The sequence below is a fragment of the Muntiacus reevesi genome, chromosome 4 (genome assembly GCF_963930625.1).
Source record: "Muntiacus reevesi chromosome 4, mMunRee1.1, whole genome shotgun sequence".
Classification (NCBI taxonomy): domain Eukaryota; kingdom Metazoa; phylum Chordata; class Mammalia; order Artiodactyla; family Cervidae; genus Muntiacus; species Muntiacus reevesi.
The window spans coordinates 102,569,171-102,593,404 of NC_089252.1; the positions used below are offsets into that span (position 1 = coordinate 102,569,171).

The window sequence follows — 24,234 nt, forward strand, 5'->3', positions numbered from 1 at the left end:
CCTTCAAGGGTCATTCAAGCTATATAGCACATATCAGAATCTCAGATGATTCATTCTTAGCATCACACAATAGAGATCGTTTTTTACACCAAACTTCCAAACAGAATTGTCCTGGTTTTCACTTAGAAATGCAAGATTATAATTTTTAGGGAAATGTTGATTGCTACTGATAGTGCATTTCATGTATTCATTTCATGTATTTTTTTAATGTCTCATGTACCATCATGCTATGCCAGCAGACTATCCCTGAATTGCATATAACCTTTCACTTTTTTTCATTTTGAAAACAACAAAAGTTCACCATTGGAAAAAAAGACATCTGAAATTTCCCTACAACTTATATAATGTTCATGATTATGTATATGCTCTACTGTCACAACAGCTGGTAGCCTCAAACTTACAAAGGCTATTTTTCCACATATGATTGAAATTTTAAATTCACAAGTAGCTAAGCAAAGGAGGTCTGGATTGCCCATTAAAAAAAAAAAAGCCCACTTACTAAGCTAAATGTGTTATTCCAGGCTAGAGCTGCCCAAGACTAATTCCTACTAGTAAGGCTGCCCAGCCCACATCACTCTCCTACTGGTATCGTTTGCCACTTTAGACCCATTTACACCCTTCTCTCCTCTGCTCTCAGGGCGATTGGTAAGAACCTTATCAGTGGTTTTCTGGATCTTTGGGCTTCTGATTTTATCAAGAGTGTTCATATGCAGATTACAGGAAGGGAAAAGCCTGAATTCAGGGTATTTATTCCACTGTCTCGGTCCCTATGAGCTAACCTCGGGCTGACTACCTTTCCCAAAGGTCACAGTTCCCCTCAAAGTTACCTCTATCTAACACTTTTCTTCAACACTCCAGTTGCTACTAGCACCAAAGCATTACTGCTGTATTCCCTCACATCCACTGCCTTGAAAATAATGCCTTTCTAAATAAGTCATCTTTAATTACTGATATTTGAGGACCCTGATGGATTACATTCCCTCAGAGTCACCCAGTGATAATATACATAATTTCACGGTCTTAAAAACTTAGTTTGACTTTAATTGATGTGTAGGATTTATATAACTTTGTTATTACTCTGGACATAAGAGTAGGGACCAAACCAGATTCTTCACACTAAGAGCTAACTATAAAAAAAATACCAACCCACTCCAGTATTCTTGCCTGGAAAATCCCATGGACAGAGGAGCGTGGTGGGCCACAGTCCATGGGGTTGCAAAAGAGTTGGACACGACTTAGCAACTGAGCACACACACGTGGATGTGTATAAGTTTTGAAGAATTCTGTGGTTATTTCTTAACAGTGTCACATGCTCATTAAAATAATTAAATAAATATAGGGACGTCTCATCAGTGATATATTTTCCCAAGGTGTAAATGTCCTCTGTTAACCTGTTTCTGCCTACAGAGTCAACTAATTTCACTAAGGCAAAGCTCCTTGGAAAAACTTAATTTATAGTCCCTGTTTGGTTCTATGAACAGCTTTGACTAGCAAATAAATCCTTTGTGTGCTTTTTGGAAAAAAAAAAAAAAAAAAAAAAAAAAAAAACCAAGGGCTCATGAGCAGAATGATTTCAGATAACTAAGCAGGTTGCTTTAACCCTCTCTTCCTTTTTCAAATTCCCTTCTACTTTCCTGTTAAAGGATGTGGGTAATCTCGTGTTACAATGAACTAAGATCTAAGATTAACTGGCAGAAAATAGGGTTATGTAGAGAACGGATTTCTGTAAGACAGTACCAGCCAACTCCTATTTCCAGAGGAATATTATCCCCTACTTAATGGAGAGCCAAGCTGTTTTTTGTCTAAGTTACCAAAACCACAAATAACTGATAGCAGGGTCCACTGGTAATTAGTTTAAAAAGTGAAGGGCTCTAGTTCAAGGTGGTACCTATGAAGATACTGAACTCACCTCCGATGGACACACTGAACCTACACGTACATATGGAACAATTTCCTCTTAAAACAAAAAAACCTAAAAAACTGGCTAGGCGACCCCTACATACCTGGCAAGTGAGAAAGCCCCACCATCAAAGCAGGTGAGCGAGGCTGAGCCACAATAGAGCTATAAAGCCTGCCCCTGTGCTACAACCCACAGCTGGGAAGGAACTCAGAACTCAAGAGCTTTCCTCCAGGGAACAAAGGGTTTGAACCCCACACTGAGCACCCCCACTTTTAAGATCTGCACAGAATAGATAATGCCCCAAAACATCTAACATGAAAACCAAAACTAGACTCAAAGCTATAGCAGAAGGGAGAAACAGCTCCTCAAGGGTCACCTACCCCTGGGCCGAGGGCAGAGGCAGCCGATCACAACCAGATATGAAGGAAGCTCATTTAAAATTAGGTTAAAAAAAAATCAGTTGAAGCGCTGGCCCAAGGGGTAGGCATGTAACTTCACACATCTGTGGGTTTGCTGGAATACTCTCACAGTGAGGGTGTGGAAAGAGGCTGGTGGGCATCACCTTTTAATTAAAAAACAACAACACTAGACCTGTTATTTCCACCTTGCTGCCCCTGCCCTATCACACTCCCAAGCTTCAAGGGGAGTGGTGGGGGCATCTCAGCACTCTCCCTCCCCCTTGTCCTAGCTGGTGCATGCCATCTTCACCCTCTCCCTTGACCCCAGGTCACAGAGCCAGTATCTCCTGGCAGGGAACTTCTGCGAGCACCTGCGGCCCTGGTTTCTGCAGCTGTTGCCCAGGGGCTGCCCCCTGACAGACTGGCTCCGGAGGCCAGGGTCCCATGAAACTGTAACAATCAGAGAAATAGCTCTTGACAGAGTATCAACCCCAAGGACACTGCATAAATAGCAGGCTGAAACAAACCCCCAGTCTTTCTGGAAAAGATTCCTACTTGCTTTTCCAAAAGGTTCAGCCTGAAGGATAGGTTTGAGTTTGGCACACATCGAGGGGCCTATGGACAAGCTCTCAGGGAATGGAGGTCGTTAGATAAAATCTTTACATTTTTCCTCTGCCTTATGCCAGCAAGGCAGTGTTTCCCAAAAAGTTTATACGCTTGGATGGTGTCCCAAATTTTGCAGGTGCCACCAGGGGACACCTCTACAACACCTTGTTCTCGTGGCCAAGGGCTTCTGCTTGCAGTTCCCACAGGACTGTAACCAATGGGGCTTGTGTTCCAGGTCTCATGAGACTAAAACAACTGAAGAGACGATTACTGGCAGGTTACTGACCACAGAGCACTGGACAAACAAAACTGAAACACACACTCTCACCTTTGCATGAAGACGGTCTAGGGGCAGGCCTCAGGTCTGCACTCGCCCAGAGTCCTGCTGAGTTTCTCACAGAGACCCATCTCACAGCTACCCCTGCCTCACTACAGCCTGCTGCTGTCGCCCAGAAAAGAGCTTTACACTTGCTTGGAGCCCCAATCTGTGCTACTGACAGTATAAGCATTATGGTATATACCCAAAACTAATGTTATGTGTCAATTATATCTCAATTCTACATTTTAGAACAAGATAAAAAGTTACTGGAAGTTATTTTTTTTTTAAGTACTTTAAAAAAGAAATTTCCTGGACATATAGGAGGAGGGCTGAAAGGATTCCTAGGTAAGCCTATGAAAATGACACCCAACATGAGTATTACGTAATTACTTATGTAAAAATTTAAAAGCAGCACAGGATAAGATGCTTAATGTCAGCAGTCATGATGAGAGAGCACTTCACAACCGTGAGAATGAGTACAAGCGAGGATATAAAGAAATTGGAACCTTCATACATCACTGGTGGGAATGTAAAACGGTACGGCTGCTTTGGAAGACAGTTTAGTAATTCTTCAAAACTTTAAACATACAGTTACTCTATGACTTTGCAATGCTACTCTTTTCCCCCAAGAGACCAAAAATTTATGTCTACACAAAAATTTGTACAGTAAGGCTCAGAGCAGCGTATTTCTAGTAGCCAAAAAGTGGAAGCAAATGTCAACTGATGAAGGAATAAAAACAAAATATGGTGGTATATGCATAAAATGGAAAACTGTTCAGTGATAAAAAGAATGAAGCACTTACTGTCATATATTAAAATACAGATGAACCTTAAAACATGCTAAGTGAAAGAATTCAGACAGAAGAGATTTCAATCATATGGAATGTCCAGAATAGACAAATCTAGAGAGACAGAACGTAGTCTGGTGGTTGCCCAGGAATAGAGAGGAAGGAGGAAATGGAGAACGACTGTTGATGGATACAGGGTTTCTTTTTGGAGTGGTAAAAATGTTCTAAAAAATAACTATGGTGGTGGCTGTACAACTCTGAATATAAAAACTGAATTGTATCCTTTAAAAAACACTGAATTGTATCCTTTAAAGGGGTTAATTTAATGCTATGTAAATTATATCTTAATAAAGCTGCTATAGCGAAATTAAAAACCAAGAGATACCTTCATTTTCTAACTCTTACTTGAAAACCTTAAATTCCTTTAAATTTTAAACTTTAAATTAATTTAACTTAACTTCAATTGTGATTTTAAGTAAATTTTAAGCCAAATCACAATTTATCAACCAATACCTGTCTGCACACCAGTGTCCTTCCTGGGAGAAGTTGTCGAGTTGATATATGTATTCATTTTACCACTCACTTTATCCAAGCCATGTCTTGAGTTTGCAGTGCTGTTAGTAGATGCATTATATTCCACTTGTATGGTATCAACTGGCAAGAGGAATAAGTTATCTGATAAAATGATAGCAGCAAGTAAATACACATTAGACTTTTAATTTAATCAAGTAGTGTAAACACTGCAATAAAAATTTAGAAGGGTGAGCCTAAAGTTTCTCATAAAAAGTTATCAGCATTTTTATTCCTTACTTAATGGATAACTCTGTACAAATGGGTACAAAAGTATACATTTTACCTATTGTGAGGAAAATGTTAAGAAAATGTATGTGAAAAGATACTGAAAAGTACAGCGTTATTTAGTTCTCCTCTTAATGCAATTTCCCAAGTAAGCATTATAAAATAACATTAGTTCAAAGTCTGAAATTCCTTAAAAAGTATTTAGTTAACAAGTGTTTAAAGGTATTAAAAAGAGGCAATTATTCTCAATCTTCAAAAAATACTATAATTATACATAAAATTCTAGTTGTGCTTACTGCCAAGATTTTGAATTAATCTAGAAGTGTCATGTCCCTTTTGAGCCAATTCTCGGATTCTCTGTTCTTGTTTCAGTCTCTGTGCCAGCTCTTGCGCTCTCTGCATCGTCTGGAACAGCTTATTCGTCTGTAGAGTCATCATTTCCTATCAATGTTGCAGAGTACAAAGTTATTAAATACAATTATCAAACACGTACAGACGTGACTATTCTCTCTCAGTAATAATTAATAATTTTCTAAGTTCCTACTATATGCCAGGCACTATTCAAGAAACTGAGAAGAGCAGCCAACAGAACAAAGTTCCTTCCTTTTTGGAGCTCATATTTTAGTATCTTTTTCTACAGCTGTATTAGACTACAAACACAAAAACTCTTTCACCCACTCAAGATTATACTAATAAAGTTTCCAAAGCTTCTAAAACCAAAGGTCAACTCCATAATTTTAGTAAAGTAAAAGAAAACTGGAGTGGCCAGAAAGTTTATTTGAGTTTCTTCATGTTACGAAAAATCACAAACTTTTTGGCAACCCACTAGATAATTAAGAACTCAAGATTTAAAAAAATATAAAAATAAAAAAATAAAAAAAGAACTAATACTCAAGATTTATAGCCATTTTTTACAATTTAAGCAAATAACTTTTTTTCATGTAGTAGTTATTTCACAGATGTAGTTGGCTCAGCATATTCTATGTATCCAAATCAGAACCTAAACCATTTGTACATTCATCAGCTAATTCTGAAGCAAAGATTGTAAGCGGGAACTGGCAAGAAAAGGCAAGCTCTCGACGCCACCATGCCACCTCCCAGCTCCAGGGCAAGTGCTGTATGATCTATTGGTGAATCTCATGAACCTTTGGCAATTGAACATCACTGTATAACCTGCTGTTTGTCAGGCCCACTCAAACACAGCACTTGATATCACCATACCTATGCAATCTGTACCACTTGCTATAGAGGTTCTCCTACTCTTTTTAACAGATTTTTAATTAGCACAGAGGAATCCTCTAACATAGCAACAGACTCTATCATCAATCCCAGCCAGTCATTCTGCAAGTAAATGCTCCTGTTCACAAATGAATAGACAGAAAGCTCAATCGCTTCTCTTAACATATCTAGAAATTTATTAATAATCATTGCTTAGGAAACACTTCAAAATTAAGCATATGGAAAATTTTTGTTTTATGTTGTAATAACTCATCTTGACCTCCCCTCTCCTCAGAGCAGAAAAAAAATAGCATCTGTGAAAAAATCTTTTGAAAAAATAAAAGCTCCAGCTTTCTACTTATAAAACATTCTTTATACAAAGCTTTAATGTTTCTGCATACAGCTTCACCATTTCAAAATACATGCAAATATTCTGGTTATTTTTTCTTTAAAAACAAACCCACTTTTACTTTAAAATGTCACAGTTAGGATACAAATAACCTACTTCCTTTTGTTTTTGCTTAAGTATGTCTTCCTCATACTGTTTCCGCATCTCTTCTCGTTCCCGGGCTAGGCGACGCTCCTCCTCTTGTTCCTCCTTCTTTCTCTGCTCTTCTTCAAGCTGCTTCTTCTTGCGCTTCTCTTCTACCTGAGCAGTGATAGCTTTCTACTCATAAACAGTAACATAAATCACTGTCATAAATTTTAAAAATTCACACGGCATTTTTTTGGTGTTTCAAAATGTTCATCAATATAGAGAAGGCAGTATATAAATGAGTTAAGTTAGAACGTCAAGTTAAATTAGAAAGTCAGGTTTTTCCCATCTCCCACCTGTCAAGTTCTACATGCCTTTTCTTTAACCCCAGGAGGGCTCTTAGAAGAACTAAGAGTAAACCAACTGAGGGAAGAATCTCAGTGCTTAACATAGTGCCTGGTAAAAATAGCAGATGTTCTATAAATGTCTGCTTCACTTAATTGTTAACTACATGAACTAAGCCAAATTCTTCACACAGTAGACGTGTTAAAGAATTATTAGACATTCAAGTCCCTTTGGTATTAGACTAAAATTAGGGTAGAATTTTAATCTTAGTTTCCTTTCTTATATTATCTGCTAAATTTCTTAATCATAATTTTACCTCAATCCTCTATATATATTTTCCCCTTTCAAAAACCTAATTCTCACCCTCAACAGAATTCAGAAGAACTGAAGGGGGAAAAAAAACCCAAACTTAATACTAACTTAAACAGATTCAGTATCATTTCAGAAACACAACCTATACATTAAAGACCTTCTCTCTTGGAAGGCAGGTGGCTGTAATATGTGATATTATCTAATTCTCAACATGAGTATAATTCTAATATAATGCCAGCTGGTGAAGGGATTAGATGTAATCACAGGATTGTGCAAAGTTTGTGCTGTAAAGTTATACCAAAATTTAACTTCCATTCACTTAGGTATCTAGGCCATGACTACTAACTATTAAGGCAAAGAACAACATTTCACCATGCAGTACCTGATGTTCTAACTGCTTTTGTCGCCTCCTGTCTCGTTCCTCAATCTGAGCTGGGTCCAAAAGAGCAGTCATAGAACGGAGAAAGCTGGCAAGATAGATATATTAGCTACTTAAAACCCACAAAGGTGGGTTTAACAAAGTACTAACTCATTTTTGTTTGAAATACATCATTTCCACTTTTGTTTTTTGATAGGCAAGAAGTATATTAATATAGGATACTTGAAAGAGATCCAAGTGGGAAGGCAAGGGAGCTCTATCGAGTCACTTCTACTATAAATAAAAATAGGAAACTGAAAACAGTTAAGACATAAACAAACAACAGCCCTAAAAGAAAGCACACAGACTTTCTTAATCATCAATAAATACTGAAGACTGAACTTACTTCGTTTTCTGAATGTTTGCCACAGCCATATCTCTAACAGGCTTCACTGTATGTTCCTCCTCTGAAGGTTCAATTTGGCTTCCGACGGTAGGTGTAGAAAGACTGCTGAGATCAGCCAGCTCCTGCGTGTCCGGAGAGACACACAAGTACTCCGGTTGTTTCTGCACTGACCGGGACGACAGTCGAGACTGAGAACCAGGACAGTTCTTTAAGGAATCAAAATGCACCGCCCATCTGTCATGTTCCTCACCCTAATCACGACAAACGAGAATTGCTAACAACTTTAATGACTCTTCTTACATTTAAAATCCCAAATGACAAATAACAAAATGTCTAAAAGTCACCACCCAGCAAAACAAGCATCATGAAAATTAACAAAACTGCATTCTGTATTGATTCCACATACATTGAGATAGCTAAGCTTAGAGAATATGAAAAAATCAGAGAATTAGGAAATGTCTAACAAGTTACAAGAAACTATGCAAAATCGCACTTACTAAATTCATTCAAAAAAGGTTCACAAGAGCAAATGTGGAATAATTTAAATATTCTAATCTTGTCATGCAGTTTTAGGATACTTTTAAGTTTATGATTAAAGATGTTTCATTTTTTTTCTGTATACCCAAGGAAACTTTATAAATTACCGTTGAGGATGTAATTTTCTCCTCTGCTTTTTTTTGCTGGTCATCTTCTATTTGCTTATTCAACTCTTCGATCCATTTTCTCTGCTGTTCTTGTCTCACAGCACTGAAAGGGTGCTCCAGCAGTACTGCTTCCTAAACAACAGCCATCAATACCATGAAAAGTTTGCATTTCTTTTCCTAATCACTTTATCTTTTACAAATCTTTCCAAAGAATTTATATAGATTTAATGTGGTAATGTATTTATTTCTAAGAGATGCAACAATTTTAAAAAAACTCAAGTATACAAGGAGCCCTCATAGTCAACAAGAGTCTGAATTGCAGTGAAGTGAAGTCGTTCAGTCGTGTCCAACTCTTTGTGACTCCATAGACTGTAGCCTACCAGCCTCCTCAGTCCATGTAATTTCCCAGGCAAGAGTACTGGAGTGGGTTGCCATTTCCTTCTCCAGGGGATCTTCCCAACCCAGGGATTGAACCCAGGTATCCCACACTGCAGGCAGACGCTTTACCATCTGAGCCACCAGGGGGACAGTACTTGGGTGCAATCTCAAAAACAACAGAATAATCTCAGTTCATTTCCAAGGCAAATCATTCAACATCATAGTAATCCAAGTCTATGCCTCAACCACTGATGCTGAAGAAACTAAAGCTGACCAAGTCTATGAAGACCTCCAATACCTTCTAGAACTAATACCAAAAGCAGATGTCCTTTTCATCATAGGGGACTGGAATGCAAAAGCAGGAAGAGACACCTAGAATAAAGGCAAGTCTGGCCTTGGAGTACAAAATAAAGCACAGCAAAGGCTAATAGAGTTTTGTCAAAAGAACACACTGGTCATAGCAAACATCCTTTTTCAACAACAGAAGAGACGACTCTACATGTGGACATCACCAAGTGGTCAACATTAAAATCAGAGTGATTATGTTCTTTGCAGCTGAAGAGAGAAGCTCTATATAGACAGCAAAAACAAGACCTGGAGCTGACTGTGGCTCATTCCATTAGCTCCTTTGCAAAATTCAGGCTCAAATTGAAGAAAAGTACGGAAAATCGGTAAGCCATTCAGGTATGACCTAAATCAAATCCCTTATGATTACACAGTGGAAGTGAGGAATAGATTCAAGGGATTAGATCTGTTAGACAGAGTGCCTGAAGAACTGTGGATGGAGGTTCATAACACTGTACAGAAGGCAATGATCAAAACCATTGCAAAGGAAAAGAAACACAAGAAGGCAAAGTGGCTGTATGAGGAGGATTTACAAACAGCTGAGGAAAAAAGAGAAGTGAAAGGCCACGGAGAAAGAGAAAATTATACCCAACTGAATGCAGAGTCCCAGAGAATAGGAAGGAGTGATAAGAAGGCCTTCTAAAATTGAATAATGTAAAGAAATGGAGGAAAACAATAGAATGGGAAAGACTAGAGATCACTTCAAGAAAGTTGGCGATATCAAGGGAGCATTTCATGCAAGGATGGGCATGATAAAGGACAAAATCAGTATGGACCTAAAAGAAGGAGAAGAGATTAAGAAGAGGTGGCAACTATACTAGAAAGGTCTTAATGACCCAGATAACCACGATGGTTATCTCACCTAGAGCAGGACACTCTGCAATGTAAAGTCAAGTGAGCCTTAGGAAGCATTACTACGAACAAAGCTAAAGGAAGTGATGGAATTCTAGCTGAGCTATTGTAAATCCTAGAAAATGATGCTGTTACAGTGCTCTACTCAGTATGTTGGCAAATTTGGAAAACTCAGTAGTGGTCAGAGGGCTGGAAAAGGTCAGTTTTCATTCCAATTCCAAAGAAAGGCAATGCTAAAGAATGTTCAAACTACTGTATAACTATGCTCATTTCACATGCTAGCAAGGTTATGTTCACAATCTTTCAAGCTAGAGAAATTCCAGAAGTACAAGCTGGGTTTTGAAGAGCAGAGGAACCACAGATCAAATTGTCAACATTTGTTGGATCATGGAGAAAGCAAGAGAATTCCAGAAAAATATCTACTTCTGCTTCATCAACTACACTAAAGCTTTTGTGTGGATCACAGCAAACTATGGAAAATTCTTAAGGAGATGGGAGTACCAGACCACCTTACCTGTATCCTGGGAAACCTGTATGCAGGTCAAGATGCAAGAGTTAGACCCATGTTGCCCAACATGGGCAACAGACTGGTCCAACATGGAAAAGAAGTATGTCAAGGCTGTATGTTGTCACCCTGCTTATTTAACTTCTATGCAGAATACATCATGCAAAATGCCAGGTTGGATGAATCACTAGCTGGAATCAAGACTGCCAGGAGAAATACAACAACTTCAGATATGCAGATGATACTACACTAGTGGCAGAAAGTGAAGAGAAACTAAAGAGCCTCTTGATGAAGGTGAAAGAGGTGAGAGAAAAAGTTGGCTTGAAACTCATCATTAAAAAAACTAACATTATGGCATCCAGTTCTATCACTTCATAGCAAATAGGGAAAAAGTGGAAACAGTGGCAGATTTTACTTTCTTGGGCTCCAAAATCACTGCAGACATTGGTCACACCCATGAAATTAAAAAGAAGCTTGCTCCTTGGAAGAAAAGCTATGACAAAACCTAGACAGTGTATTAAAAAACAGAGTCATCACTTTGCTGACAAAGGTCTGTATAGTCAAAGCTATGGCTTTCCAGTAGTCATGTATGGATGTGAGAACTGGACCATAAAGAAGGCTGAGCACCAGAGAACTGATGTTATCCTCTTGTGGTACTGAAGAAGACCCCTGAGAGTTTGCAAGGAGATCAAACCAGTTAATCTTAAAAGATATCAATCCTCAATATTCATTGGAAGAACCACTGCTAAAGCTGAAGTTCCAATACTTCGGCCGCCTGATGCCAAGAGCTGATGCACTGCAAAAGATTCTGATGCTGGGAAAGAGTGAAGGCAGACGGAGAAGGGGGAACAGAGGGTAAGATGGTTAGTTATTATCACCGATTCAACAGATATGAATTTGAGCAAACTCCGAGAGATAGTAGAGGACAGAGGAATCTGGTATGCTACAGTCTGTGGTGTTGCAGAGTTGGACATGACTTAGCAACTAAAAAGCAATACAAGTCAATTTTTCAGAATGATATTTTTAACACATACTACCAGAAGGATATAACTAAGAGTAAGGAAAGGAAATTTTCTAAGGAAAATTCTAAATTTCTAATAAAAATAGAAAATTCTCCGAAACTACAGATTTTAAAATTTCTAGCCTAATATAGTCTCATTTCCTTTGAAGGAAATTACTAATAACCTGAATAGACAACTACTGGTTACACCTGGCTTCAGAATACAAAAACACCGCTTCTGGACCAAGAGTCAGGAGGATATACAGAGCCAGCTGCTTTCTCTTTTGAATCATAATGTCTCTCGGTATATTTCCCCCCCCATTTCTGCTGTGACAGCTCTATCAAGATCTATGATACTTAATAAGAAAAATACATTGTGTCCAGAGTAAGTCCCTGAATTTTAAGAAAAAACAAAAACAACAGCAGCATAAAAGTTTACTGTTGTTTTTAACTTAGGAGAGTTTACTATGCTTTAACAAAAAAGAAAAGGATATAGTCTACTCAAACTGTCCTGAAAGGCAAGTTATGCAACAAAACATTCTGTTACATGACATAACTACAGGACATAATTTTAAAAATAGTTTGACAGGATAACATAATGGAGATATACCTTACAATTACTTTCTGTCCATATTTTCATCAGAAATAATGGTAAAGGTCAAAGTTTACAACCAAGTGCCTTGATCAAAGGAAATACTTAAGCAAAAAGGAAAAATCTTAGTATCTCAGATGCTCTCACACATTTTTAAACAGAAAAAACCATTCTATTTATTTAAGTCTAAAAAAACTACTCAAAAGGAGCTGTATCTTCAGGTAAGTGATTTAACAATTCTATTTTTAGAAATGTTATTTTAGAGATCAGATTGGGGGTGGGGGGAAGGGCCCTTTGAACTCTTTTTAAAAAATTCACAGGGTGGTCCAGTGGTTAGGACTCCATGCTTTCATTGCCAAGGGAGCAGGTTCAATCCCTGGTCAGGGAACTAAGATCCCACAAGCAGAGCAAAGTGGCCAAGAAAACAAAAACAAAACAAAAAAATTCACAACAAATGGCATGAATCATCATAGAATCCTATAATCTGTTTCTTAAGTCTGATGTAACTAGATTTGGTTTCAAATTTTGGTGAAGTCTCAAATTACTCAAAAATAAGACACAAGTCAAAAAACCTTTGAAAATTCTTAAAATCCAAGTGTTTCATATATATATGTCTTATATTTACAAGCCTGTAGAAGATTTAATAATCAGTTCTTCTGATTCAGTCTTCAATGTCTTACTCAAGGATGTCTTACAAAGCCATTACTGTTCACTTGCTTGCCACCTAATTAAGTCATTTCACTTCAACTGAGTAGAAAACTCTTTATTACATTCTTTTTGAAAACTTTTCCCCAAGGTGCATTCAGGTAGAAGAATGAAACTATAAAGGTCTGGGGAAAGAGAGAGGTGGTAGATAAATGAAATCTTTTTTTTTTTTTTAATTTTATTTATATAATTATGGCTGCACTGAGTCTTTGTTGCTGCATGCAGGCCTTCTCTAGTTATGGCAAGTACGGCCTACTCTTCATTGTGGTGCACAGGCTTCTCACTGCTGTGGCTTCTCTTGTTGCGGAGCATGGGCTCTGGGCACACAGGCTTCAGTAATTATGGCCTACAGGCTTAACTGCTTTGCAGCACTCGAAATCTACCCAGACCAGGGATCAAACCCCTGTCTCCTGCACTGGCAGGCAGAGTCTTAACCACTAGGCCACAAGGGAGGTCCTGAAGTCTCACAATTACTGAGCTCATTTTAGTTGAAACTGAGTAAGGCAGATAAAGGTAAAATACAAGACATGGTGTGTAACAAATGTGTTCTGATGATTATCCAGCACCTCCCTTCTGTTAATTCTTCCACATATCTAAGGAAAGAAACTTCCTTTTCTAGGCTCATCCACTTTTTCAATTTCTCTCCTTCACATTAATGACCTGAGATTTCCCTTCTTTCCCCTACATAAAAATTGCTTTTTAAAACACCTATTTTGAGCCTATTCTTAACTGACAGCCTTGAATGAAAACTCATTTTCATAGGTACTCAATACACACTTCCCTACAAACAGTTCCTAAAGTAAATTTTTAGCTACCTTCAAGTCATTCTATGTCAGAAAATGTTAGTCTTACTAAAATAAATGCTGAATGAATGGCAGGTATATCAGAACTGAAAGTTAGAGTTTCCAAATGGTCCCCCAGACACATGCAGTGCTGTTTCATTTAATCCTCTCCTTAAAGCACATCTGGGGAAGAATAATCAGCGGTGACTCTGCCAGAAGAGTCCTGCTTGTTGTCAGTGCATGATTCCAAGTCCAGACACCAGGAGCCTCTTACTTTAGACACTTCTGTTCACCTACTCATCTTGTCTACTCAGTAGGCATAAAAGGCATTCTTCTGGTTGGTGGGTAGTTTCAGGACACTGAGCTAGAAAGCACCAGATCTTCCAAGAGGAAGAGCAGCACAACTCAGAGCTACATACAGACATCTGGGGGGGTGGGGGCGCCGAGCACTCTGAACTTCAAAGTTACTTTAGAATCCTCTGAAACAGGGCTATAGAGTTTCCTTCTTTCCTTCTACTTTCTTTGGGTTTAACTGTTACAATTCTTTCTCTAACTTCTTTCAAATGAATATTTAGATATTTAGATCTTTGATGTTTTGCTTTCAGTCTTTTCTTTTCCAAGAAATGCATTTAAGCCTATAAATTTCCCTGTAAGTACAGGAGGCTCATATTTTTTCATAAATGACATTTTCATTATCATTCAGCTCAAAACATTTTCTGTGAGGTTTTCCTTCTCTCACTTAGAAGAATATTCCTTAAATATCAAACATTTGGAAATTTTCTTATCATTTATTACTGATACCTGGCTTAATCCCACTGTGATCAGAAAACATATCTGTGTAATTTGAATCTATGAAATTTGTTGAAACTTTATGGCCAAGCAAACAATTAATTCTTACATTTAATTTGTAAAATACTCTGCCCATAGATTCTTTGGGTTTTCCATATAAATGACAAATTACTACAATTTTATTTTTTCCTTTCCAGTTCTTAAGACTTTAATTTCTTTTCTTGCTATACTGGTTAGGACCATTAATAACGAATAGCAATAATAATTGTCATCTTACTTCATTTTTAATTTAAAAAGACTACTACTAAAATATCTCATTCAGCATGATGTCTGCTATAGTTTTTTAAATTCTCAATTGGAAATTCCTTCTAATCTAACTGCCTGAAATATTTTCCTTAATTAACTGGTTTTGAGTTTTATCAAATGCTTTTCATATATCTACTGAGCTGTTTCATTTTATTATGTTACAATGGTATACTATACTTGTGGATTTTTTAAAAATCTGCTTTACTACCTATCATGAATCTCTCTTAGTCATGATATATTACCTTTTCATACATTGTCAAATTTTACTTGCTAATATATTTTATAATTACTGTGTGTATACCCATGGGTGAAATAAACCTAATTTTCCTTTTTTTGTTATTTTTCTGGCTTTTAACATCAAGTTTATACTGGGCTTACAGAATGAATAGGGGACCATTTCAAATTTCTACTGCCTAGAAATTTGATTAAATTTGGGACTTATTTCTTTAAAGTTAGATAGAAACTGTCAGTAACACCATGTAGTCATTTATTTATTTCTTTTTTTTTTAAACCCAGATCTACCATTACTTTAACCAGGAGTATGCAAGCTTTCTACTTCTTTTTAAGTCAGCTGTAAGTTACAATTTTCCAGCCATTTACTCACTTCATCTAACTTTTCATAATTATTAACTTACTAATGATTCTCTATCTGCAATGCCATTTTTACTCATTACATGTTTCACTGACTGGTACCCTTATTTTCTCCCCCTTTTTTTAATTTTTAAATTTAAGTAAAACCAACTTGCAACATTATGTTAGTTCTAGGTGCACAATAGAGTGATTCAATATATCTATATATTACAAAATGATCACAATAAGTTTTGCTACCATCTGTCACCATGCAAAGTTTTACAATATTACTGACTGTATTACCTATGCTATATATTTTATCTCCATGACTCACTTATTTTTTAACTGTAAGTTTATACCTCTTAATTTTTCTTACCTATTTCACTTATCCCGCCACCCTCTATATTTCTCCCCTCTGGCAATACCACTTGTTTATTCTCTGTATCTGTGAGACTGTTTGCTTTATTATGTTCTATCCATTTGTTTTCTAGATTCCACATGTAATTGAAATCATATTTGTCTTTCTCTGAGTGACTTCACTTAGCATTAATACCTTCTAGGTCCATTCATGTTTTCACAAACAACAGGATTTCATTTGTTTTTATGGCTGAATGCATAAACCAAATCTTTATCCATTCATCTATTGATAGACACTTAGGTTGCTTCCATATCTTCCCTACAGTAATCAATGCTGAAATGAACATAGGGTGCATACATCTTTCTGATTTAGTGGGATTTTTTCCAGAGGGGAAAAAACCCAGAAATAGAACTGCTGGATTGTACAGTAGTTCAGTTTTTAATTTCTAGAGCAACCTCCTTACTGATTTTCATAATAGCTATGCCACTTTAGATTCCAGGGCTAGTGTTATGGGAAACTGGCATACACAATGACTCTAGTGCTCCCTTCCAACTGTTTAGTTGTTGTCAATACCAAGTTCTGCCTCTTACTCTGCAAAGGAATTCACAGGCATCTGAAGTATGTAGTACACTTCTTGGATCCTAACAGGTCGTCAAACAATTCAACTTCCTTGTTTAATTATTAAATCTTTCTGATAAGGCAAAGAGACTTGATCAGTTGTTAGTCTTTTTTTGGGCTATGCAGCATGTGGGAACTCAGTTCCGTGACCGGTACTAAACTCGTGCAGAGGCAGCAAGGAGTCCTAACCACTGGACCATCAGGGAATCCTCCCCACTCAGTCTTCAAAAATGAAGAGAACTTTTTCTATAAAGTTCAATTCTGGAGGACTGAAACGGGGATCCGCGGATTCCAAGACTGCCGTGAATAGAGAGGCAAAGGGAAGCTTTAGCTAGGACTGGCTCATTCTGGTCAGGCTATGGTATTTATTTCTTCTGAAATTAGGCCGTCAGTGTATTCGGACAAGGTTATAACTTAGACAAAACCCATTTCTATTGTGGAAAGGGCTTCATAATTCACAAACACTCTCCCCAGGATTCTAAAGTAACCAGACAACAGATGGAATATAAAGGTTCTACGCATCCCATTTTTATTCTACTGTGTTGTGACATGCTGTTAAGAGTCCCAAACAAGATAAATCCTAGGAGAAACACATCAAGACACATATTAATCAAACTAACAAAAATTTAAAAAAAAAAAAAAAAACAACCCACAAAAAGCAGCAAGGGAAAAGCAAAAAATAACATACAAGGGAATCCCCATAAGGCTATCAGCTAATTGTTCAGGAGAAACTCTGCAGGCCAGAAAGGAGAGGCAGAATATATTTAAAGTGATGAAAGCAGAAAAACCTACAACCAAGATTCCTCTACCCAGCAAGGATCTCATTCAAATTTAATAGAGAAATCAAAAGCCTTACAGACAAGCAAAAGCTCAGAATTCAGCACTAACTATCATGCTAGCCTTTAAACAAACGCTAAAGGAACTTCTCTAGGCAGAAAACACAAGAGAATTTAAAAAACCCCACAAAACTAAACCCAAAACAATTAAGAAAATGGCAACAGGAATGTATACATCAGTAATTTCTTTAACTGTAAATGGATCAAATGTCCCAACCAAATGACACAGACTGGCTGAATGGATACTAAACAAAACCTGTGTATAGCCTATCTACAGGAGACCCACTTCAGATACATACAGACTAAAAGGGGGTGGAAAAAGATACTCCATGCATATGGAAATCAAAAGAAAGCCGGAGCAGCAATATTTTTTTTTTTTTAGCAATATTCTTATCAGACAAAATAGCCTAAAATAAAAACTGTCACAAGAGATAAGGACACTGCATACTGATCAAGGAATCAATTCAAGAAGAAGATATAATTTTTATATCTTTTATATATAAATTTATATTTATATGTATTTATGCATCTAACATAGGAGTACCTCAATACATAAGGCAAATGCTAACAACCCTAGAAGGAAAAACTGACAGTAACACAATAATCGTGGGGGACTTTAACACCCCACTTACTCCAGTGGACACATCATTCAGGCAGAAACCAATGAAACACAAGCTTTAAATGACACAATAGACCAGAAAGATTTAACTGCTATTTATAGGACATTACATGTGAAAGCAGAAGAATACGCCTTCTTCTCAAAAGCACATGGAACATTCTTCATGATCGACTATATCTTGAGTCACAAATCAAGCCCTGGAAAACCTAAGAAAACTGAAATTTTATCAAGCGTCTTTTCCAACCACAATGCTTTGAGATTAAAAATCAATTGCAGGGGGAAAAAAATCTGTAAAACACACACACACACGGAGGCTAAACAGAGGAAGAATATTACGATGTGTGATGCTATAAATAACCAAGTGATCACTACAGAAATTAAAGAGGAAATTAAAAAAATACACAGAAACAAATGACAATGAAATGACACTGACGATGACCCAAAACCTATGGGACCCAGCAAAAGCAGTTCTAAGAGAAAAGTTTATAGCAATTCAATCTCACCTCAAGAAACAAGAAAAATCTCAAATTTAAACAATCTAATCTTATGCCTAAAGCAACTAGAGAAAGAAGAACAAGGAAAACCCAGTCAGTAGAAGAAAAGAAATCATAAAGATGAGAGCAGAAATAAATGAAACAGAAACAAAGAAAACAGTAGCAAAGATCAATAAAAACAAAAGTTGGTTCTTAGAGAAGATTAAACAAAATTGATAAAACTTTAGCCAGACTCCTCAAGAAAAAAAAAGAGGAATTAAATTAATAAAATTAGATGAAAAAGGAGAAATCACAACTGACACAGAAATACTAAGGATCTACGAGTCTACTACAAGCAACTATATACCAATAAAAGTGGACAACCTGGAAGAAATGGACTGTACCAGGAGAATTAGAAAATATAAACAGACCAATACAAGTAGTGAAATTCAAACTGTAACTAAAATCTTCTGACAAACAGAAGTCCAGGACCAGATGGCTTCACAGGCAAATTCTATCAAACATTTAGAGAAGAACTAACACCTATTCTTCTAAAACTCTTTCAAAAAATTGCAGAGGGAGGAACACTCCCAAACTCATTCCACAAGATCACTATCACCCTGATACCAAAACCAGATAAAGATATCACAAAAAAAAGAAAATTATAGACCATATCACCGATGAACATAGACCCAAAAAATCCTCAACAAAATTCTAGCAAACAAAATCCAACAACACATTAAAAGCATCATAAACCATGATGAACAGTGATTTCTCCATGGAATGCAAGGATTCTTCAATATACACAAATCAATGTGATATTCCATATTAATAAACTATATAAAAATCATATGATCATCTCAATAGACATTGAAAAAGCTTCTGACAAAATTCAACACCCATTTATAAGAACTGCTCAGAAAATGGACAGAGAGGGACCATACCTCAATATAATTAAGGCCATATACAACAAATCCGCAGCAAACATCATTCTCAATGGCAAAAAACTGAAAAGCACTTCCCCTAAGAACAAGACAAGGATGTTCACTCTCACCACTCTTATTCAATGTATTTTTGGAAGTCCCTGCCATGGCAATCAGAGAAGAAAATGAAATAAAAGGAATATAAATTGGAAAAGAAGTAAAACCATAACTGTATGTAGATAACCATAACTGTATGTAGATATACACAGAAAATCCTAAACACTCCACCAGAAAACTACTGGACCTAATCAACGAATTTGGTAAAGTTGCAGGATATAAAATTAATGCATAGGAATCTCTTGCATTCCTATATACTAACAACAAAAGAGCAGAAAGAAAAATTAAACAATCTCATTTACCATCGCAACAAAAAGAATACTGAGGAATAAATCTACCTAAAGAAATAAAAAAACTGTACTCAGAAAACTATATGAAACACTGATGAAAGAAATCAAAGAGGCTACAATCAGAGAAATATACCACCATACAGGATAGGAAGAATATTATGAAAATGAATATACTACCCAAAGCATTCTACAAATTCAACGCAATTCCTATCAAACTACCAGTGACATTCTTCACAGAATTAAAATAAAAGATTTTACAATTTGTATGGAAACCAAAAGACCCTGAATAGCCAAAGAAATCTTAAGAAAGAAAAATGGGATAGGAAGAATCAGGCTCTCCAACTTCAAACCATATTAGTCAAAACAGTATGGTACTGGCAACAAAAACAAATATAGACCAATGGTAAAGGATAGAAAGACCAGAGATTAACCCATGCAACTTTGTTGCCTAATCTATGACAAAGGAGATAAGAATATACAATTGAGAAAAGAAGCCTCTTTAGTAAGTGGTGCTGGAAAATCTGAATAGCTACAGGTAAAAGAACGAAATTAGGACACTGCCTAAAACCATACACAAAAATAAACTGATAACGGATTAGAGACCTAAATGTAAGACTGGATACTATAAAACTCTTGGAGGAAAACAAAGGCAAAATACTTTTTGACATAAATAACAGCAAGATCTTTTTTGATCCACCTCCTGGGATAATGAAACTAAAAACAAAAATAAGCAACTGGGACCTAATTAAGCTTAAAAGCTTTTGGTAACGATGGCCCTATATGCAGGGCAGAAGAAGAGACGCAGAAATACAGAACAGACTTTTGAACTCTGTGGCAGAAGGTGAGGGTGGGATGTTTTGAAAGAACAGCATGTGTATTATCTGTGGTGAAACAGACCACCAGCCCAGATGGGATGCATGAGTCAAGTGCTCGGGCCTGGTGGGCTGGGAAGACCCAGAGGAATCGGGTGGAGAGGGAGGTGGGATGGGGGACCGGGATGGGGAATACGTGTAACTCTATGGCTGATTCATATCAATGTATGACAAAACCCACTGAAAAATAAAAAATAAAAAAATGATTTTTTATGATAAAAAAAAAAAAAAGCTTTTGCACAGGAAAGAAAACCATGAACAAGGTTAAAAGACAACCCTCAGAATAAGAGAAAATATTTGCAAATGAAACATACAAAGGAATAATCAATCCCCAAAATACGCAAACAGCTCATGGAGCTCTATATAAAAAAGCAAACAATCCAATAAAAAAATGAGTTCAGTTCAGTTCACTCAGGTCATGTCCGACTCTTTGTAACCCCATGCTCTGCACCACGCCAGGCTTCCCTGTTCATCATCAACTCCCAGAGTTTGGTCAAACTCATATCCATTGAGTCCATGATGTCATCCAACCATCTCACCCTCTGTTGTCCCCTTCTCCTCCTGCCTTCAATCTTGCCCAGCATCTTTTCCAGCGAGTCAATTCTTCACATCAGGGAGCCAAAGTATTAGAGCTTCAGCTTCAGCATCAGTCCTTCCAATGACTATTCAGGACTGATTTCCTTTAGGATGGACTGGTTGGATCTCCTTGCTGTCCAAGGAACTCTCAAGAGTCTTCTCCAACATCACAGTTCAAAAGCATCAATTTTTCGGCACTCAGCTTTCTTTCTGGTCCAACTCTCACACCCATAGATGACTACTGGAAAAACCACAGCTTTGACTAGACAGACCTTGGTAGGGAAAGTAATGTCTGCTTTTTAATATGCTGTCTAGGTTGGTCATAACTTTTCTTCCAAGGAGCAAGCATCTTTGGATTTCAGGGTTGACTGATTTCAGTCAACAACTCCAGGAGAGCTTTGCCCAGGCCCCCAGGCAACACGCTGACCAACATCCAGTGGCAGGTGACACATTCCAGAGGACCGGCGGTGGTACAACCATGTCCCTGGGCATGTCCTCCAGCTACGTGTCACAGCTGAAGGGCATGGCCCTCCTAGTCAGGGTCCAACAGAATGCGATCCACTGGAGAAGAGAACAGCAAACCACTTCAGTATTCTTGCCTTGAGAATTTCATGAACAGTATAAAAAAGCAAAAAAGATATGACACGGAAAGATGAGCCTCCCAGGTCAGTAGGTATCCAGTATGCTATTGTGGAAAAGCAGAGAAATAGCTCAAGAAAGAATGTTCAGGCTATGTTCTTTCAGCTCAAGAAAGAATGAAGAGGCTGAGCCAAAGTGGAAATGGTGCCCAGTTGTGGACATATCTGGTAGTAAAAGTAAAGTCTGATGCTGCAAAGAACAATACTGCATAGGAACCTGGAATGTCAGGCCCATAAATCAAGGTTAAATTGGGTGTGATCAAACAGGAGATGGCAAGAGTGAACATGGACATTTTAGAAATCAGTGAAATAAAATGGACGGGAATGGGCAAATTTAATTCTGATGACTACTACATCTACTACTATGGGCAAGAATCCCTTAGAAGAAATGGAGTAGCCCTCATAGTTAACAAAAGAGTTTGAAATGAGAACTTGGATACAGTCTCAAAAATGACTGAATGATCTGGGCTCGTTTCCAAGACAAACCATTCAACATCATAGTAATCAAAATCTATGCCCCAAACACTAATGCTGAAGAAGCTGAACAATTCTATGAAGATCTACAATGCCTTCTAGAACAACAACAACAAAAAAGTCCTTTTCATCATAGGGGACTGGATGCAAAAGTAGAAAGTCAAGAGATACTTGGAATAACAGCAAAGTTGGCCTTGGAGTACAAAATAAAGCACAGCAAAGTCTAACAGAGTTTTAATACGCTGGTCATGGCAAACACCGTCTTTCAACAACACAGGAGATAACTCTACACATGAACATCACCATATAGTCAATACCGAAATCAGACTGATTATATTCTTTGCAGCTCAAGACAGAGAAGCTGTATACAGTCAGCAAAAACAAGACCTGGAGTTGACTGTGGCTCATTCCATTAGCTCCTTATTGCAAAATTCAGGCTCAAATTGAAGAAAATAGGGAAAACCACTAGGCCATTCAGGTATGTCCTAAATCAAATCCCTTATTACACAGTAAAGGTGACAAACAGATTCAAGGGATTAGATCTGGTAGACAGAATGCTCGAAGAACTATGGATGGAGGTTCATAACAATGTACAAGAGGTGGTGACCAAAACCATCCCCAAGAAAAAGAAACTCAAGAAGGCAAAGTGATTATCTGAGGAAATCTTACAAATAACTGAGAAAAGAAAAGAAGCGAAAGGCAAGGGAGAAAAGGAAAGATATACCCATTTGAATGCAGGGTTCCAGAAAACAGCAAGGAGAGATAAAGTCTTCCTAAATAAAAAATGCAAAGAAAGAGAGGAAAACAATAGAATGGGAAAACTAGAGATCTCTTTTAAGAAAATTAGAGATACTAAGGGAACATTTCATGCAAAGATGGGCATACTAAAGGACAGAAACAGCAAGAAGCAGCAGAAGAGGTTAAGAAGAGGTGGCAAGAATACACAGAAGAACTATACAAAAAAGTTCTTAGTGACCCAGATAACCACAATGGTGTGGTCACTCACCTAGAGCCTGATGTCCTGGAGTGTGAGGTCAAGTGGGCCTTAGGAAGCATCACTATGAACGCTAGTGGAGGTGACAGAATTCCAGCTGAACTATTTCAAGTCCTAAGAGATGATGCTGTGAAAATGTTGCACTCAATATGCTAGCAAATCTGGAAAACTCAGCAGTGGTCACAGGACTGGAAAAGGTCAATTTTCATTCCAATCCCAAAGAAAGACAATGCCAAAGAATGTTCAAATAACCATACAACTGCACTCATTTCACATGCTAGCAAGATTATGCTCAAAATCTTTCAAGCTAGGCTTTAGCAGCATGTGAATTGAGAACTTCCAGATGCACAAGCAGGATTCAGAAAAGGGAGAGGAAGCAGAGATAAACTACTAATTTCTATGATCTGCTGGATCACAGAAAAGGCAAGGGAATTAAAAAAAAAAAAAATCTACTTCTGCTTCATGACTATGCTAAAGCCTTTGACTGTGTGGATCACAACAAACTGTGAAAAATTCTTAAAGAGATGAGCATACCCGATCACCTTACCTGCCTCCTGAGAAACCTGTAACTGTATGCAGGACAAGAAGTAACAGTTATTACTGGACATGGAATAACAGACTACTTCAAAACTGGTAAAGGAGTACATCGAGGCTGTACATTGCCATCTGCTTATTTAACGTATATGCAGAGTACATGATGAGAAAGGCCAAGCTGTATGAATCACAAGCTGGAATCAAGATTGTCGGGAGAAATATCAACAGCCTCAAATATGCAGATGATACCACCCTAATGGCAGAAAGTGAAGAGGAACTAAAGAGCCTCTTGATGAAGGTAAAACAGGAGAGTGAAAAAGCTGGCTTAAAACCCAACATTGAAAAAACGAAGATCATGGCATCGGTTCCATCACTTCATGGCAACTAGATGTGGAAAAAATGGAAACAGTGACAGATATTTCCTTGGGCTCCAAAATCACTGTGGACAGTGACTGCAGCCATGAAATTAAAAGACGCTTGCTCCTTCAGAAAAAAGCTATGACAAACCTAGATAGCATATT

The 24,234-nt window shown here is 37.5% G+C and overlaps 1 protein-coding gene across 7 annotated transcripts in view; it reads right to left on the reverse strand.

Annotated features, from left to right (window-relative positions):
* Window positions 1-24,234, reverse strand: part of CCDC66 (coiled-coil domain containing 66) — a 51,620-nt gene that overhangs the window by 5,245 nt on the left and 22,141 nt on the right. For 2 of the 7 annotated variants that reach the window (XM_065933472.1, XM_065933465.1), the window contains exons 9-14: window positions 8,568-8,699; window positions 7,924-8,174; window positions 7,542-7,626; window positions 6,533-6,694; window positions 5,106-5,250; window positions 4,525-4,686 (exon numbers count right to left, since the gene is read on the reverse strand). In XM_065933472.1, the coding sequence (XP_065789544.1) occupies window positions 4,525-4,686; window positions 5,106-5,250; window positions 6,533-6,694; window positions 7,542-7,626; window positions 7,924-8,174; window positions 8,568-8,699 (937 nt within the window). The remainder of the gene's footprint in view (window positions 1-4,524; window positions 4,687-5,105; window positions 5,251-6,532; window positions 6,695-7,541; window positions 7,627-7,923; window positions 8,175-8,567; window positions 8,700-24,234) is intronic. The other 5 variants (XM_065933471.1, XM_065933470.1, XM_065933469.1 and 2 more) reach the window with 5 other exon arrangements.